The following is a 20,140-nucleotide window of genomic DNA, read 5'->3' on the forward strand; positions in this document are numbered from 1 at the left end:
GTATACATTTTTAAACTGCTGCCACCAACTACAAATCTTTTAATCATTTTGTCAAAATCGCAAAAAAAAAAAAAACTCTACACATATCTCAGTTCAAACATCACAAAAACCGCATGTAATTTGTCTTCGGTTTGGCTAGGCAACAGTGACAATATTACCACCAACATACCAGCAAACATAATGCATGTATCACAGTAGCAACAACAGCAACAAAAAAAAACTAAAACCGGTAGTTATTACAACGTATATGCTATATAAACCCTACAAAGCCAACACTATTTTATGCAAAATTTTTTCCATTCTTGTTTTTGTACTCTAGACCATACGCTACTCTACACTACAAAGTTAGTCAACGATGGTAAAACCAATGATATTACTTACTCTCTTGTCATTGTTATTACTCCTATAGAGAAAGAGAGACAGAGAGAGAGAGAGAGAGAGAGAGAGAGAGTGATAGTCATTGCTGTTGAAATAAATTGAATGTTATCTCAACACATTTGTAAAATATCTACATGTAGCTATATCCCGTACTCAATGGTAGAGTATGATGTGTGTGTGTGTGCATCCATCCATGTGTGCATGGGTAATTCTTTATATGTCCCAAGGTGTGAGTGTGAAACATATATTAAATGTTTATACTAAAAATGCATTTAAAAAGTAATTTGTCTGAGACCGCCAAAAATAAAATCTGCACGAATTTATTTAAAAAAAGAACACAAAAATACAAATACACAAGGACTCACAATATACTTTCATACAAACAAATGTGGAAAGCAACAATTTCATGTTCTTTTGGCTTGGTTGGGTATTATACAAGGTCTCACAGGACTATATATGTTATACACTTTTAAAGGAGTATAAAATTGGCTCTACGAATATGGGCTCCATTAAAAAAGGAGTCCCAAAACCTCAAATAAATAAGAACAACATGAAATCTTTAGGAGAATAAAATCATTTTTTTTTTTTGAATCCGTTTGCATTATGACACTAAACCCAAAGATTTCAAATTGAAATGAAAGGTGTGAAAATAGGCCCCCAGGAAAATGAGCCCCAAAAACCTAATGAAACAGGGCCACAAATGTGGGGCGACACATCATAATGAATATGAGTCCCGTGAAAATGAGCCCCAACAAAATGTAACTGAAGCACGCAAATCGACCAAAACAAAAACAAAACTTAAGGCTCACTTTCACTTTTGAATTAAAGGATCGTGTGAAAATGACTCCTAACTGATGGAAAAATAGGAAGTTTTAAAAAAATACGTAAATATATGTTAATGAGTACATATGTTTTGGGAATCGCATTAGTCCACATTAGACATTGGAGCAAGTCTTAAACCCCATTGAAAAATCCTAAAAAACAAGAAAAGGATCCACTTAAAAACGAAACACAATCACGGTTGGAAGAATTCTACCAAAAATGGTAGATTTTTTATTGTTTGGTAGATAGGTAGAATTCTTAATTTTTTTGGTAGATTTTGCAAAATATTCCTTTCCCACTGAGAGATACTAAACAAATTTCTATACAAATAACTTTTGGACAAAAATTTCTACCAAAAAAAAATTTACAAAAATTTCTATAGAAATTCTATTTCTATAGAAATTTTCTATAGAAATAAAATTTTGACAAAATTTTCTATAGAACTAAATTTTTCTATAGAAATAAAATTTTGACAAAATTTTCTATAGAAATAAAATTTTGACAAAATTTTCTAGAGAAATAAAATTTTGACAAAATTTTCTATAGAAATAAAAATTGGACAACATTTTCTAGAGAAATAAAATTTTGCAAATTTTTCTAGAGAAATAAAATTTTTATAAAATTTTCTATAGAAATAAAATTTTGACAACATTTTCTATAGAACTAAAATTTTTTATAGAAATAAAATTTTGACAAAACTGTCTATAGAACTAAAATTTTGATAAAATTTTCTATAGAAATAAAATGTTACAAAATTTTCTAAAGAAATAAAATTCTTAAATTTCCGAAATTTCGTAAAATCTCCAAATCCCCAATTCAAAAACTCTATCATCATCTACGAAAAAATATCCAATACTATAAGGCTGTCCAGTTTCCTTTTGCCTTTCAAAATTCATATATGCTAAATTTCTTAATACATTTTTTTTTTCAAATTGTCTCATATTAGAAGGTTATAGACTATATTTAAATTTAATAATATTTAACTCTTAACTACTGGTTTTTATAACCCTTTGTAGCACTCTCCTATAGTCCAATACAATTTAAAAGTTGCTTGGACTTGTCCGTATACAAACGAAAAATATTTCGTATATCAATATGGAATAATGCACGCAAACACACACATACATTTATGGGAGATTACACACAAACGCATGACATTATAACAGAGTTGAGGACAAAATTTAAAGGCTGGATAGATATGGCTATAACATGGTACGTGAACAGCTAGCAAATAAACCTGTTGGTCTCCATAGACTTGGTATGCATATGAAGTAGTCCCGTTAGCATATACTTCAGGATACAGAATACCGGTAGTTTGTAGCTCATAATACACACACACACACCCATATGTGATCATATTGAAAACTTCAGATTTTTCAATGGTGAACAAGGACTTATAGCCATACGAGTACATGTATGTGACAATAAAGCCATACATATATTCATAAGAGCACACATAGTCACACACACACACTTTGACACATCAATGTACTGTGATTACGCGATACTATGTTCACATTACATGTTCACTAATGGTTGAACAAGCCGCAAGCATATCCGGTATTATAACATTGCTTGAAAACACCATAGCCTCTATACCATGATCCACAATACTCAAATCTATTTCCCCACACACAGCACAAGCCGATTTATGGTTAAAGGTGGTAGTGGTGGTGGTGGTAATAGGAATGGTGTTGGTATTGGTGTTACTTCCTACTTTGCTTCCATAAATCCAAAGGCATAAACTTAGCTTATGTGGTGGTAATGGTGGCACAATGTGGCTATGACTTCAACAATGAGGAGGAAAATCTCTATATGTGAGTATATGCGAGTTTCATATTCAAAAAGTGGTAAACAGACATTTTCCAGCTCGGTAATAGCAATCAACTAAGAGGAATTATGCGTGGGTCACTAGAAGGGGTCGAGAAAAAGTTTTGGGACATTTTGCAGCAATTTTATCGAAACCACCAGACAAGAAAATATAATTGAGTTTTGTAAACTTTTAATGTTTTTGACTCATATTTCTTTAAAATATTCCAAAAATATGCAAAAAATAAGAATATTTTAGTCAAATGTCTTTGAAGATTGAAAAAAATTAGTTAACAAAAATATGTTAACAAATATAGGCTACGACTTGATTTAAAGATTTTTCAACGTTGGTTTAATTTTTTTTCTTTTTGAAATTAAGAAAAGATTTTTTATTTGCATGAATACCTATTATTTTAGTTACGGTATTAAAATCGTTTGCATACTTTTAGGTATATCTATAAATTGAAATATAGTAAGAATACATTGTGTTGATGATTTGTTTTTTTTTTCACAAGAACACCTCCTTCTTTCAAGTGTCTATTTAAACATTTTTTAAGTCATGTTTCTTTCATATCCTAAATATATCCTAAAAATATCCAACGAATAAAAACATAAATATATTTTAAGCCCCACAATATTTTGTATCCAAAGATTATACACAAAAAGTTTTAGTCTGTCCACTAGATCTAAGTTTTCTATGCTCTTACGTATAACTACTACTTGGAAATTTTAATTAAAATAGCGTTTATAAGATTGTTTGAAGTAAATAAATTTTTCTTGACTATAAAGGCAGTTACAAAAAAAGATTATACACAAAAAGTCTCAGTCTGTCCACTAGATCTAAGTTTTCCATGCTCTTACGTATAACTACTACTTGGAAATTTTAATTAAAATAACGTTTATAAGATTGTTTGAAGTAAAGAAATTTTTCTTGACTCTAAAGGCAGTTACTAAAAAAAATAATTTATATATGGATTTTTAATCTCCTGTTTCATTCAAATATCTTAAAAATATGCAATAAATAAAAACCTAAGAAAATTTTAAGCCCCACAATATTTTGAATCCAAAGTTTATCTACAAAAAACTTTGAACTAAAAAAATATGAAACTTGGAATTTGGAAACCTGGAAATTTTTATTGTAAGAACGGTTATAAAATTGTTGGAACTAAAGAAAATTTTCGTTAGTATAAATGAAGTGATTTTTAATAAAAAAAATTAATAGAATTACCATGTTTATCTGTACATGGATATATATGTCAATATATTGCAAAAATAAAATTAAAAATTTTGATAAATTAGTTTTGGATGATAACTTCAATTTCAATTTTATAAAATGTGGGCAATAATTTTCCTCACAATATCTTAATCCTTAAGCCAAGGAAAGATCTTTAGGTGCAAGTATTTGTTAGTGTACTCATTTGTCCAAATTTAAGTGATATGTTATGCCTTACAGCATGGTATGGCATAAAATCATGGTCCACAACCAAAAAATAAACTCCTTATGTGAAAAACTGTGTACAGGACGCAAAATTTAGGACAAATATTTTTTTAAAATATTAAAGACTAATTTCTTTAAAATAAAAAAAACATAATCAAAATAATCATAATCTTTAATTTGATTTGTTTATTAAATTTAGGGAAAAAACTAAAATTTGCTTTGTGGTTTGAATAATTTTTTTTTAATTAAAAAAAAAAAATATATATATATATATATATATATATATATATATGTATATATATATATATATATATATATATATATATATATATATATATATATATATATATATATGTATATATATATATATATATATATATATATATATATATATATATATATATATATATATATATATATATATATATATATATATATATATATATATATATATATATATATATATATATATATATATATATATATATATATATATATATATATATATACATATATATATATATATATATATATATAGTCTTAAGAATTTCCTGTTAACCTTTGATTGTACCATTTACGTAAAACAAAAAGTTATTGTATAAAAATCTGTTGCCTACTTTTAGGTATTGCCATAAATTGAAAAATTGTATATGTCTATTAGACGATTTTCACAACTATTATCGTAATGACACGATGTCATGTTTAGAATGAAAAATCTCTTCAAAGGATTTTTTGACCTGGCTACACTCAAAAAAAAGTGAACTCACTATTTCACTAAAGCCAATTTAACTATATTTCAGTTCATGAAATTATTATATTTGGAGAAAGTTTCATTTACACTAATAATTTTTTGCGTACGTTAGTTAAATGAACTAAAAGACGGGAAAAAATTATACACAAATTTAGCAAAATGATTTACTAAATTCGTACTTCTCACAAAATAGTTCATTATTTCCTTAAATTTGTAAATTTTACTACAACGGCGTCCATCATGAACTTCGTATGTCACTAAAGACATTCTTGCAATTTTGAACTCCAATTTTTTCCTTCAAACTACAAAATTTTCTTTAAAAAGTGAAAAAAATTATTTATGTGTAATAAATTTTCTTGAATTTGTCGAAAAATATTTACTTATTTTTGTGATATCGGCGTGATGCCAGCGCTTGTAATACTGTTTAGTTAAACATTTCTAAAACTATTCAATATTTTCTAAAACTAATCAAAAGTTTTCTTCCTGGTGGGTTCACTGTTTTTTCAGTGTATACAAAGGCTCCTCTAGTAAATATCTCATATTTTTAGATTTTTTTTGTAATTTTTGTATATATTGAGTCTTTTTTTTACATCCCTTATTAGCTCCTCAGCTCTGTTTATATTCCTATTGTAAATTTTCATGGCAATCCCATGCTTCTGAAACTTCAGATGTGAGCCCACTTACATTTATATTTTTATTGAAGTGAACATAATAAACTGATTGCATACAACGAAGTGACACTGACTTGCCTTACCGGTTACCGGTTTCTTAGAGTTGAACAGCGAAAAAAACACATCTATGAATGAACACCAAAAAAAAAAAACAAACATTCACATATCCTTGCCTATGTCGTTGACAGTGATATAAAACTGCCTTTAGGGCTTAAATTCCGGGCCAGCTCTAGATTTGTGTTTGAAGGTGGAAAAGTGTTTTCCATAATATACCTATAAAACACATACTCCAACAATCCGGAAACAACGTTACAATTCTATGCCTTTTGGTTGCATTAATGTTCGCATAAGGATAGCGAAGCAACATCATCAGCATTGCCATCATCAACGGTGGCAGAACACACACACACACACACATTTCTACATAAATGACAATGTGCAACAGAATTTGCCTCTTTCCAAGGGCTTCAATACATCTACAGCCTTGGCCCAAGGCCCAGAACGATAACCAGCATTTACCAGCTCCCTATCTGAAGTGTGTGTGTGTGTGTATATGAGGAGTCCCTTTGGCACACGGGACATGTTAACATGGCTTTCGTGCCAAAATTATTATTCGTATGTTGTACATGACAGTGGTTTTATGTTGATTTTTTTTTTGTAGCATGATGATGGTGAGTAAACACCTAAACCAACAACAAGAATAATATTCAAGAAAACCTCTACAAATACCCATCAACAGGCTTTTTTCGCAACAACCAACAGGCTAGATGAATATATAAAGCTGGCTAGCAACATGAAAAACCAAAATGCACTCTCTCACCCCTCTCTTTACGTTATATGCTTTAGAGGATAAGACTGTTTGAATGTATATATATGTGTGTGTGTGCCTATTTGTCTGGGTATTTATATTACCAAAGGACTACTTTGTTGTGGTATTAAAAACTGTTGCATACTTTTAGGTGTTGCTGCAAAGCACTATAATTTAAATTTGTGTAAAATTAGCAAAGAGAGCAAAAAAACGGCAAATATTCGCGCACACGATATACCATACACAAAGGTGCTACAGTGCCATTTGTCGCACCAGAAAATGTCACCAACATACTCTCTAACACACACACACAGCCCATACTGAGTCAGGAATAACGAAAAAAAAAATCAAAAATGCTATGTTGAGCAAATGAATGGCAAGCTAACATCAAATTCATACCTTTTGTTAAAGTTTAATGTGAATTAAATGGTGCAAATATATTTTTGCACGACCTGTACAAAAGTGAAAAGATGGTAAACAAATGAAATGTGACATACATCACTAAATAACAAAAGAGGTTTTACTCCACTAAAGGTATGCTTTAGTTTGTGAGGCCAAACTAACAAAGGTCAGTAAAAAAGTGTTCTTCGGATACCATAGATAGGCAAGTAAATTAAATCACAAATTATTGTGATCATTTAAATTCATGATTGCATCAAAAACATATTTTCTGTATAGCATTAGACATATACAGGTTTTTTAAGAAGCAATCCAGCTTTAAATCTATGCCCTGTAAAAGTAACTTTAAGGTGCTAATTCAAAATTATAACAGATACTTCAAAGTAATAAAATGTTAACAAAATTTTCGATAAAAATAAAATTTTGACAATTTTTTCTATAGAAATAAAATTTTGACAAGCTTTCTATAGAAATAAAGTTTTGACAAATAAAATTTTGACAAATTTTTCTATAAAAATAAAATTTTGACAAATTTTTCTATAGAAATAGAGTTTTGACAAACTTTCTATAAAATAAAATTTTGACAAAATTTTCTGTAGAAATAAAATTTTGACCAAATTTTTGATAGAAATAAAATTTTGACAAAATTTTCTATAGAAATAAAATTTTGACAAAATTTCTATAGAAATAAAATTTTGACAAAATTTCTATAGAAATAAAGTTTTGACAAACTTTCTATAAAATAAAATTTTGACATTTTTAAAATTTTGACAAAATTTTCTGTAGAAATAAAATTTTGACCAAATTTTTTATAGAAATAAAATTTTGACAAAATTCTCTATTGAAATTAATATTTGACAAAATTTTCTATAGAAATAAAATTTTTACAAAATTTTCTATAGAAATAAAATTTTGACAATTTTTCTTAGAAATAAAATTTTGACAAAATTTTCTATAGAAATAAAATTTTCTAAAAAAAATTATAGAAATAAAATTTTGACTAGATTATCTTGAAAAATAAAATGTTGACAAAATTTTTTATAGAAATAAAATTTTGACAAAATTTTCTATAGAAATAAAATTTTGAAAAAAATTTCTATAGAAACAAAATTTTGAAAAAAAAAAATATAGAAATAAAATTTTGACAAAGATTATCTAGGTTAGGTTAGGTTAGGTTAGGTTAGGTGGCAGCCCGATGTATCAGGCTCACTTAGACTATTCAGTCCATTGTGATACCACATTAGTGAACTTCTCTCTTATCACTGAGTGCTGCCCGATTCCATGTTAAGCTCAATGACAAGGGACCTCCTTTTTATAGCCGAGTCCGAACGGCGTTCCACATTGCAGTGAAACCACTTAGAGAAGCTTTGAAACCCTCAGAAATGTCACCAGCATTACTGAGGTGGGATAATCCACCGCTGAAAAACTTTTTGGTGTTCGGTCGAAGCAGGAATCGAACCCACGACCTTGTGTATGCAAGGCGGGCATGCTAACCATTGCACCACGGTGGCACGGTGGCAAGATTATCTAGAAAAATAAAATTTTGACAGAATTTTTTATAGAAATAAAATTTTGACAATATTTTCTATAGAAATAGAATTTTGACAAAATTTTCTATAGAAATAAAATTTTGACAAAATTTTCTCTAGAAATAAAATTTTGACAAGATTTTCTATATAAATAAAATGATGACAAAATTTTTTATAGAAATAAAATTTAAAAAAAAATATATAGAAATAAAATTTTTCCAGATTATCTAGAAAAATAAAATTTTGACAAAATTTTTTATAGAAATAAAATTTTGACAAAATTTTCTATAGCACTACAATGTTGACAAAATTTTCTATAGAAATAAAATTTTGACACAATTTTCTATGGAAATAACATTTTGACAAAACTTTCTATAGAAATAAAATTTTGACAAAATTTTCTATGGATATAAAATTTTGACAAAATTTTCTATGGATATAAAATTTTGACAAAATTTTCTATAGGAAAAAATGTTTGATAAAATTTTCTATAGAAATAAAATTTTGAGAAAATGTTCTATCCATAAAAAATTTTGTCAACATTTTATTTCTATAGAAAGTTTTGTCAAAATTTTATTTCCATAGAAAATTGTGTCCAAATTTTATTTCTATAGAAAATGTTGCCATCGATTACTTTCAATTTTCCTTTAGGTATTATCAAAAAGTAGTACATACTTTTGGGCGTACATATCTTAATTACCTCTAGCCTCCCTGTATTGACCACTTTGCACAAATATTAACGTAAGCAAAAAACCAATGCAATGATTACCATGTCAAACTTACACACAGGGGGTCTTGGGTTCAATTCCGGATTTGGAAAAATTATCAAAACTTATTTCTTGATTCAAATCTGCTTTAATGTCTATAATACATGGATTTTCTTTTTGTTTTATAATATACAAATATGTTTTTTTTTTTGTTGATTAAAAAACATTGAGTTTTAAACTAAAAACTTTATTTTGTTTTCTTTCATGGGAGACATTATCCTTGAGTTTTCCATATACTTAAATTTTTTAATGCCTTCTTTTGTTACGGTGTAAAATATATGCAATTTTTTGGCGTAGATTGTTGCAACAAATAGCAGGCCTGTTGTTCTGACAGTTTAATGGGCTTTTAAGCGGCTTTAGCCTAAAAGACATTTTATGATCATCAATAACAAAAAAAAATATTTAATTGATGTGCCATTGTTGTTTCTGAGGACAGATATTTTGTTTTTCAATAAACTTCTCTTCTTTTGTTATTTTGTTAATTGTCATTTTGTTTCCTGTCTCCGTCCTTTGGTTTTTGGTTTGAGTGTTTTTTTCTGTTTTGTTATGCCAACATTTTGTTATTTATGTGCCTAGCTATTAGAAAAACTGACTACAGGCTGCTTTCCTATGCGCCTGCATCTGTTTTATGTTGTCCGCTTGGTATGTTTATTTTTATGGCTAGAATTTTTTTTACGATTGTCCTTTATTTTATTTTGTGTGATTTCTGATATTTAATTGAATGTTGAAATATTTTTATTACTATAGATTTATTTGTTTTTTTTTTTTTTTTAATGCATTCATTTAATGGAATTCAATAAATATGAAAAAGGAGTATTTGAGCAAACCAGAAAAAATGCACATTAAATTATTTTTAAATAATAAAAAAATTGATATATAATAAAAAAAACAAACAAACATTATTAGTTGTTCACTTATATACGCAAAACATAAAATCCATTATAGGAAAAGAATTTTTTAATTATTATTAAGTTTTTTAATAAATCTTTTTCTCATAATGTTAAATAAAAATTAAAGTTGGTGGAAGTAGATTTAATTTAATTAAACAAAATATTAGAGATATTTTTCTATATTTATTTATTAAATTTATTCCCAAAGATATGCAGTACCAAAGCCCAATGGCAGTATATCGTACCGAATTGACAACGCAATTTGAATTGGCCTAAAAGTATGCAACAGTTGGTTTGCCCTTTTCGAAAAAATTAGCATTAAATTATTTTTAAATAAAAAAAAGATATATATTACCAAAACAAAAACAAGCATTCTTAGTTGTTCACTTATATATCCAAAACATAAAATTCATTATAGGAAAAGAAATTTTAAATTATTATTATTATTTATTTTATTAAAACATTTTCTGATGATGTTCAATAAAAATGAAAAATTAAAGTTGGTGGCAGTAGATTTAATTCAGGACTAAAAAATGTAAATTAAAAAAAAATAAATATTAGAGATAGTTTTTTTCTGTATTTATTTATTAAATTTATTTCCAAAGCGCTACAGTGCCATAGACCAGAGCTATAATATCTTATTTATTTGGCACACCAAATTTGATTGGCCTAAAAGTATAGAACAGTTGGTTTGACCTTTGAATATAAATTTTCTACTATAGTATAATCATAATGGAATTCAATAAATATGAAAAAGGTGTATTTGAGCAAAACAAAACAATGACAGTGACATTAAATTATTTTTATTTTAAATAATAGAACAAAAGAGATATAAAACAAAAAAATATATATATAATAATAAAAACAAAACCTTCTTTCTTATTCACTTATATACCCAAAATATAAAATCCATTATAGGAAAAGAAATTTTAAATTATTATTATTATTTTTTCACTAAATCATTTTCTCATGATCTTAAAAAAAAACGAAAATTTAAAATTTGTGACATATATTTGTACTAAAAAGGGTTAATTAAAAAAAATATTAGAGATAGTTTTTTCTTTATTTATTCATTTATTAAATTTAGTCCCACAGCTATTTAGTACCATAGCCCATCTTACTTAATTGGCACACCAATTTTGATTGGCCTAAAAGTATGCAACAGTTGGTTTTCCCTTTGAGTATACATTTTCCACTATAGCATTATTATATTGATCGGCCTAAAAGTATGCAACAGTTGGCCTCGCCTATAATACAAGTATAGATGCTTTATGAAAACGTTTGTGTGCATATGTATGTGTGTTTTACAAGTGCCTTTGTTTAAGAGCCCACAATTGATATATGACATTTTTACTCAACCAATGAAATTAATGTTGTCATATTTGTTGTGCGTGTGCGTTTTTTTTTTCCTTTTGTTGTAATGTGAAATTTTTCAATAACGCAAATTGTCAATTTTAATGATATCGAAAAACCATTTATGGGATTCCTTTTCAAAGTAATGGCTCACATTGTTTGTTGTCATTAAAAATAATGAGATATATTTTTAGTAAAACATAAACAAATTATATACATTGTCATCAGATCAGAGGGTGTCCATTTCTATTTATGTGTATGTGCGTGTATACGCGTACGTGTGTGTGTGCGTGTTATCGTATATAGATAAGAGTACATTGAAAAATAATATGAAATGAATATGTACAAACATTGAAAGTCTATATGCATATATGGGATATTCACATACAAAAGAAAAAAAAAATGTTCAGTTTCGTGATCCTCTAAATATTAAAAAAAAATATTTTGTTTTTCTAAGCCAAAATTAATTGAATCAATTATTTTTTTTTTTGCTTCTCCTTGGTGCACTATATTTCAACAATTTTTAAAAATATAATTAAATTAAATAATATTTAATAACATTGGAATATTTTGTATACTTTTAATATCATACAAAAAAAGAAAAGCATACTACAGTATGAGCTTGAGTAAAAAAAACACATATTTTGAGGCTTTATGCGAAAACAATATAAAAATTTAATATTTTTTTCTAAACTAGAATTGAATAATAACAAAAATGTCTAATTTGATACTCATTGTTAATATGCATGGATTTTATTATTTTAAGTAGTTTTCCCTAGTGGTATCAAAATATTGCATACCTTTAGGCAATGCCATAAATAATGCGTATTATACATTGGAAAGAATTCAACGTGTACATAAGTATAAGCAATTGCTTGAAAATATATGCAAATAACAGATAAAACGATTCTAAATTGTTATTCAGAATATAATTTAATCACGTAAATGAATAAAAATATAAAAAAAAGCTTAATTGGATCAATAAAATCACGAATTGCATCACATATATTTTTTAATGTATAAATTATTATTTTTTTTTTATTGAACAAATTATTTTCCTTCAACAATTTTCAAAATTGGAATTATACCGTATCGGTATATTTTTGTATAGTTTCAATATCATACGACACAAAAAAAACACACTTTAGGATGTTTTTTTTAACAAAACAAGCATACTTTTAGGCTTTAACCGGCCCATACGCGTAGATCCATAATTCATCGCCTGTCACGATGTCAAAAACGTGTTTCGAAGCACCCCGATCACATTTTTGCAGGATTTCTTTCGACCAATCGACACGAGCCTTATTGGCACGATTTAATTCTAGTTTTTTGTCGAGCTGAATTATTTAAGGTCTTGTAAACAATACAAATAGCCCTCGTATGTTCAAACGTTCTGGATACGTATAAAATATCAAGCTTTCCGATAGAGCTGTCAGTTGGCATATTGCAAAACTAGGTTTTCCCCGAAATATAAAAGGCAACCCTCGTAAGAGATATGCAAAAAAAATTTTGCCTAACAAAGTGAGGAATCGCAATCTATAGTTTATGAAAAGATTACAAATAATTATAACAATTGCTAACAATTAACATAATATATTGCCTATTTTTAGGATCATAATTAAAACAAGTCCATATTGTATACTTTTAGGTTAAGTAATTGTTTACTTATTGGTTTATTTGATTCTATTAAAAGTTTAATCAAAATCTTAATTAATTACACAAATGATTGTTTCTGATTCACAGATTTGGCTTGCGGAGCCTCTTAGAGGATCAAAATTCATCTGATCCGGTTGAAATTTGGTTCATGGTGTTAGTATATGGTCTCTAATAACCATGTAAAAATTGGTCCATATCAGTCCATAATTATATATAGCCCCCATATAAACCGATCCTCAGATTTGACCTCCGGAGCCACTTAGAGGAGCAAAATTCATCCGATCCGGTTGAAATTTGGTACATGATGTTAGTATACGGTCTCTAAGAACCATGTAAAAATTGGTCCATATCGGTCTATAATTATATATAGCCCCCATATAAACCGCTCCCCCGATTTGGCTTGCGGAGCCTCATGGATGAGCAAAATTCATCCGATTCGGTTGGAATTTGGTACATGGTGTTAGTATGTAGTCTCTAACAACCATGCATAAATTGGTCCACATCGGTCCATAACTGCATATAGCCCCCATATAAACCGATCCCCAGATTTGACTTTCGGAGCCTCATGGATGAGCAATATTCATCCGATTCGGGTGAAATTTGGTACGTGGTATATGGTCTCTAACAACCATGCCAAAATTGGTCCATATCGGTCCATAATTATATATAGCCCCCATATAAACCGATCCCCAGATTTGAACTCCGGAGCCTCTTAGAGGAGCAAAATTCACCCGATCCGGTTGAAATTTGGTACGTGGTGTTAGTACATAGTCTCAACAACCATGCAGAAATTGGTCCACATCGGCCCATAATTATATATAGCCCCCATATAAACCGATCCCCAGATTTGACCTCCGGAGCCTCATGGATGAGAGAAATTCACCCGATCCGGTTGAAATTTGGTACGTGGTGTTAGCATATGGTCTCTAATAACCATGCCAAATTGGTCCATATCGGTCCATAATTATATATAGCCCCCCATATAAACCGATCCCCAGATTTGACCTCCGGAGCCCCTTGGAAGGACACAATTCACCCGATCCGGTTGAAATTTTGTACGTGGTGTTATGGTCTCTAATAATCATGCAAAAATTGGTCCATTGGTAGCCCAAATTTAAACCGATCTCCAGATTTGACCTCCAGAGCTCTTGGAGGAGCAAAATTCATCCGATCCGGTTGAAATTTGGTACGTGGTGAAATTTAGTACATTGCGCTAGTATATGACCGCTAACAACCATGTCAAAATTGTTCCATATCGGTCTATAGTTATATATAGCCGATCCCCAAAAATAATGTACCAAAATTTTATTTCTATAAAAAATTTTGTCAACATTTTATTACTATAGAAAATTTTGTCAAAATTTTATTATTATAGAAAAGTTTGTCAAAATGTTATTACTATACAAAATTTTGTCAACATTTTATTTCTATACAAAATTTTGTCAACATTTTATTTCTATAGAAAATTTTCCAAATTTTATTTCTATACAAAATTTTGTCAAAATTTTATTGCTATAGAAAATGTTGTCAAAATTTTATTTCTATAGAAAATTTTGTCAAAATTTTATTTCTATAGAAAATTTTGTCAAAATTTTATTTCTATAGAAAATGTTGTCAAAATTTTATTTCTATAGAAAACTTTGTCAAAATTTTATTTCTTTAGAAAATTTTGTCAAACTGAATTATTTACGTATTTAATCGGCCTTTTTTAATTTTATATACACCCCGTATGGACTAACTTACAATTGAGAAGACGGTGCTAAGAAGTATTAAGATGCCTTGCCATCGGCAAGTGTTACCGCAACCCAAGTAATTGGATTGTGGATGACTGTCTTTAGTACAAGTTTCTATGCACTCCATGGTGGAGGGTACATAAGATTCGGCCTGGGCGAACTTACGGCCGTATATACTTGTTTTTCATTTTCATTTTTGAATTGGAAATATTTTGGTTATATTTTTTTCTTTGTTGGATCAATTCATTTTTTTTGTTGATTGCAACAACATCAAATAAGATTTAATTATATCAAATAATTTTGCAATTAAATATAAAAACAATTTTCGTCTAAGCCTAAATTAATTGAATTAATTCCCTTTGGAATTGCATTCATTAATTTTCTAATCATAAACGATTACGTTTTTATTGGAAAAATTGTTATTTTTTACCCTCCGTCATACACATGTTTCGTTAGTCACATTCGTAACACATGAGGCCTGGCCAGACCTACTATGTATTTTAATGTATTTATATGGAAAATATGCTATTTTGTTGATATTATTACATTATTAGTGTCGTATTTTCCCTCCTGATTTTTTCACACATCGATAGGTAATAAAATTTTAGGAGGGTACCTGAAGTTTCAAGTCTCTAGCTATATTATAAATGTATTTTAATTACAATTAGAATCGAAAAAGGTCTGGCCAGACTCATGTGTCTGTCCGAGGGTTAATTCTCGTCGGTAACTAGTGGTATTAATTCCTTGATTGTTTAATTAAAAATTATACTTAATTGAAAAGGAGCAGAAATTTAATTAAAAATAACTTATAATACCCTGTTCTACAGAGTGGAGCAGGGTATAATTACTGAAACAAAAGGCATGGGTTTTTGTGTGTATACAAATTTAAACTTTTTACAATTTTTTTAATTAAATCAATAAGTTTTTTATTGGATTAATTATGTTTCACTTTTTGTACTTCTCATGGATGATAGATCTTATCAATTTATTAAAAATTACTTCGTTATTGAAGTACAAAGAATATTTTTTTATTATTTTGCCAATCTTTTCCTTTTAATCAATGAATGTCACATATACAGTTGTCACATAAACAGATTTATACATAAACATACTACTATAGCAATGTGTATATGTATATGTATATATTTATAGGTTTTATTTTATTGTATTTTATATAAACATTATTATGCTAATTAAATTTCTATATATACATACATACATACATATATGTACACATATGCGTATATCAAAAGTCCAAACAATAGATAACAAAACAATAAAGACGATTCTGTTGTTACTGACAACCAAAGAGGGGGCCAGAGGTTGGCTGAAATGAATATACTATGACTGGCTATGGAGGTTGAATGAATGTTGGTACTTGGAAAACTCTAAAGCTTTTGTTATTTTAATCATCGTCATCATCATCATCAAATGACAATGACGTTGATCAAATGACAATGACGTTGATGATGATTGACATTAAAACTCTCCAAATACTCAACACACTCGACAATACTCAATATCGACATACTCGACATATCACATACAAACATCCCATACACAATACACACATAGCTCCACACCTACATACCATACGTATGGGACAAGGACTCTGGACCACTCTGATTCAATAACAAGGGAGTTCAGCACACGGGGAACAACAACAATAAAATATCCTTAAATAATAACAGCAAAATAAAAACCAACATAATCGGATTACAAAACAAGAGCATTGTATAACACAATGCCAGAATATACCAAATTATAGAAGTAGATATACAAGCCACCTACTATCTATAGCAATAATAAGAAGCATCACTAATTAGTTCTCGAATATCAAACATTACACAAACACACACAATTATATAATACAGCAGGTAACAAACAAATGCAGGTTGGGAGAAATTAAAAGAAGAAAACAAAAACTCAATAAAAACAATGACAAAAAAATCTGTATGTAATAGAACCTAAGCCGATTTATGAAAAACAAGTATATACTGCCGTAAGTTCGGCCAGGCCGAATCTTATGTACCCTCCACCATGGATTGCGTAGAAACTTCTACGAAAGACTATCATCCACAATCGAATTACTCTGGTTGTGGTATCTTAAAACTTCTTAACATCGTTTTCTAAATTGTGAGTTAGTCCATACGTGGTATATATTAGACAAAAAAGTTATGTATAGTTAAGACTACAAATAATTACGAATCGATATGGACTTTTTGCACGGTACGTAGAGCCAGAATTGAAATATGGGGGTCGCTTATATGGGGGCTATATACAATTATGAACATGATATGGACCAATTTTTGTGTGATTGGGGATCGATTTATCTGAGGGCCATATATAACTATAGACCGATATGGACCTAGTTAGGCATAGTTGTTAACGACCATATACTGCACAATGTACCAAATTTCAACTCACTCGGATGAAATTTGCTCCTCCAAGAGCTCCAAATCTCGGGATCGGTTTATATGAGGCTATGTATGATTATGGACTGATATGGACCACTTTTGGCATGGTTGTTAAATATCATATACTTCCACCACGTACCAAATTTCAAGCAGATCGGATGAATTTTACTTCTCCAAAAGGCACCGGAGGTCAAATCTGGGTATCGGTTTATATGGGAGCTATAAATAATTATGGACTGATAGGAACCAATTCCTGGATGGTTGTTGGATACCATATACTAACATCACGTACCAAATTTCAACCGAATGGGAAGAATTTTGCTCTTCCAAGGGGCTCTGGAGGTCAAATCTGGGGATCGGTTTATATGGGGCCTATATATAATAATGGACCGATATCGACCAATTTTTGCATGGGAGTTTGAGGCCATATATTAACACCACGTACAAAATTTCAACTGAATAAGATGAATTTTGGTCTTCCAAGAGGCTCTGGGGGTCAAATCTGGTGATCGGTTTATATGGAGGCTATATATAATTATGGACCGATGTGGATTTGCATAATTGTTAGAGACCATGTACTAACACCATGTACCAAATTTCAGCCGGATCGGATGAAATTTGCTTCTTTTAGCGGCCTCGCAATCCAAATCGGGAGATCGGTTTATATGGGGGCTATATATAATTATGGACCGATGTGGAGCAATTTTTGCATGGTTGTTACAGACCATATACTAACACCATGTACCAAATTTCACATGGATCGGATGAAATTTGCTTGTCTTAGAGGCCTCGCAATCCAAATCGGGAGATCGGTTTATATGGGGGCTATATATAATTATGGACCGATGTGGAGCAATTTTTGCATGGTTGTTACCATATACTAACACCATGTACCAAACTTCAGCCGGATCGGATGAAATTTGCTTCTCTTAGAGGCCTCGCAAGCTAAATCGGGGGATCGGTTTATATGGGGGCTATATATAATTATGGACCGATGTGGACCAATTTATGCATGGTTGTTAGAGACCATATACTAACACCATGTACTTATAGGCCTCGCAAGCCAAATTTGGGGGTACGTTTATATGGGGGCTATACGTAAAAGTGGACCGATATGGCCCATTTGCAATACCATCCGACCTACATCAATGACAACTACTTGTGCCAAGTTTCAAGTCGATAGCTTGTTTCGTTCGGAAGTTAGCGTGATTTCAACAGACGGACTAACGGACGGACGGACGGACGGACGGACATGCTCAGATCGACTCAGAATTTCACCACGACCCAGAATATATATACTTTATGGGGTCTTAGAGCAATATTTCGATGTGTTACAAACGGAATGACAAAGTTAATATACCCCCCATCCTATGGTGGAGGGTATAAAAAATCATACACATAACTTGCGTAGTATGAAAAGAAAAAAATTAAAATGAATGAAAATGAAACTTTTAGATGTAAAATATAGCAAAAAAGTAGGCTTTACGTATTTCAAATAAACAAATTAAAAAAATGCAAAAATTCTTAAAATTTAAAAATTTTGTTAATTTTTTTTTTCTATATAAAATTTTTTCAAAATTTTATTTCTATAGGAAATTTTTTCAATATTTTATTTCTATAGAAAATTTTGTCCAAATTTTATTTTAGTATGCTTTATTCCAAATAAATAAATTTAAAAAAAAAATGCTTAAATTCTTAAAATTAAAAAAAAAAAAACAAGAAATATCTGCAATCAATATTAATATAACATATTGCATAATTTTAGGGTATACCAAAAAAATTAAAAAAGAGAAAATCTTACTTTTAGATGTCAGCTTCAGCTACAAATAAAATGAAGATACTTTTGAAAAAAAAAAACTTACTTCCATTAATAATTTTTTAAAATATCATATTTCTGTATACTTCAATGAATTTAATTAATTCTCTTTTATTTATTTTGTTTTCTCCTTACAGGGTGCTTCCTCTAGTCTGGTAGTTAAGTTTGCTGATACCGAAAAAGAAAGGCAAATACGGCGCATGCAACAAATGGCCGGTCATATGAATCTACTTAATCCATTTGTCTTTAATCAATTTGGTCCATATGGAGCATATGCGCAGGTAAATATACAATTTCCATAGAAACAATTGAAAAGTTCTATTAGACAAAATAACAAATCTTCTAGATAAGGGTAATTGGATGGGCAGATAAATAAACAGTAGAAAGCAATAACTAAAAAACTTAACACAAATTTATAAATAAGGGCAATAGATGTTTTTTTTCATATTGAAGCAAAGTGCAGTTAATTAAAAATTAAAATTAAATGAAAAAAAAAACGAAACCAAATTATGTTAAAAATTATCCAAATGGCAGATAAAAATTTGTCGATCAAAAGTTCCAGATAGTTTACTGCGATTTCAACTTCTTTTTGTATATTACTTAGCAAAAAATAATTTTGCAAATTTCTAAAATAGTTTAATTATAGCTTTTTCTCATAAAATTTATTGAAACATACTTAAAGGACAATATGTAGACAATATGATTTATCTGAACCTATACGAGCTATTAAATTATATTGAACTATGCATAACCAAATTCATAGTCATTAGAATCGTTAATAGAAAATGAAATAATTCTCAATGTATAAAAAAATATCCTTAAAATAGGCAACAATTTTTAATAAATTTAAAACGAAAAATTCCAAAAACAATTAAACAAACACAGTTTCATAAAAATTATAGT

The 20,140-nt window shown here is 29.1% G+C and overlaps 1 protein-coding gene across 9 annotated transcripts in view; it reads left to right on the forward strand.

Moving 5' to 3' along the window:
• bru3 (CUGBP Elav-like family member bruno 3) overlaps positions 1-20,140 on the forward strand; it is a 1,184,422-nt gene that overhangs the window by 1,134,862 nt on the left and 29,420 nt on the right. For all 9 annotated transcript variants that reach the window (XM_075304618.1, XM_075304620.1, XM_075304622.1 and 6 more), the window contains one exon: positions 19,375-19,518. In XM_075304618.1, coding sequence (XP_075160733.1) covers positions 19,375-19,518 — 144 coding nt within the window. The remainder of the gene's footprint in view (positions 1-19,374; positions 19,519-20,140) is intronic.

This window comes from Haematobia irritans, chromosome 4 (assembly GCF_050003625.1).
Source record: "Haematobia irritans isolate KBUSLIRL chromosome 4, ASM5000362v1, whole genome shotgun sequence".
Lineage (NCBI taxonomy): Eukaryota > Metazoa > Arthropoda > Insecta > Diptera > Muscidae > Haematobia > Haematobia irritans.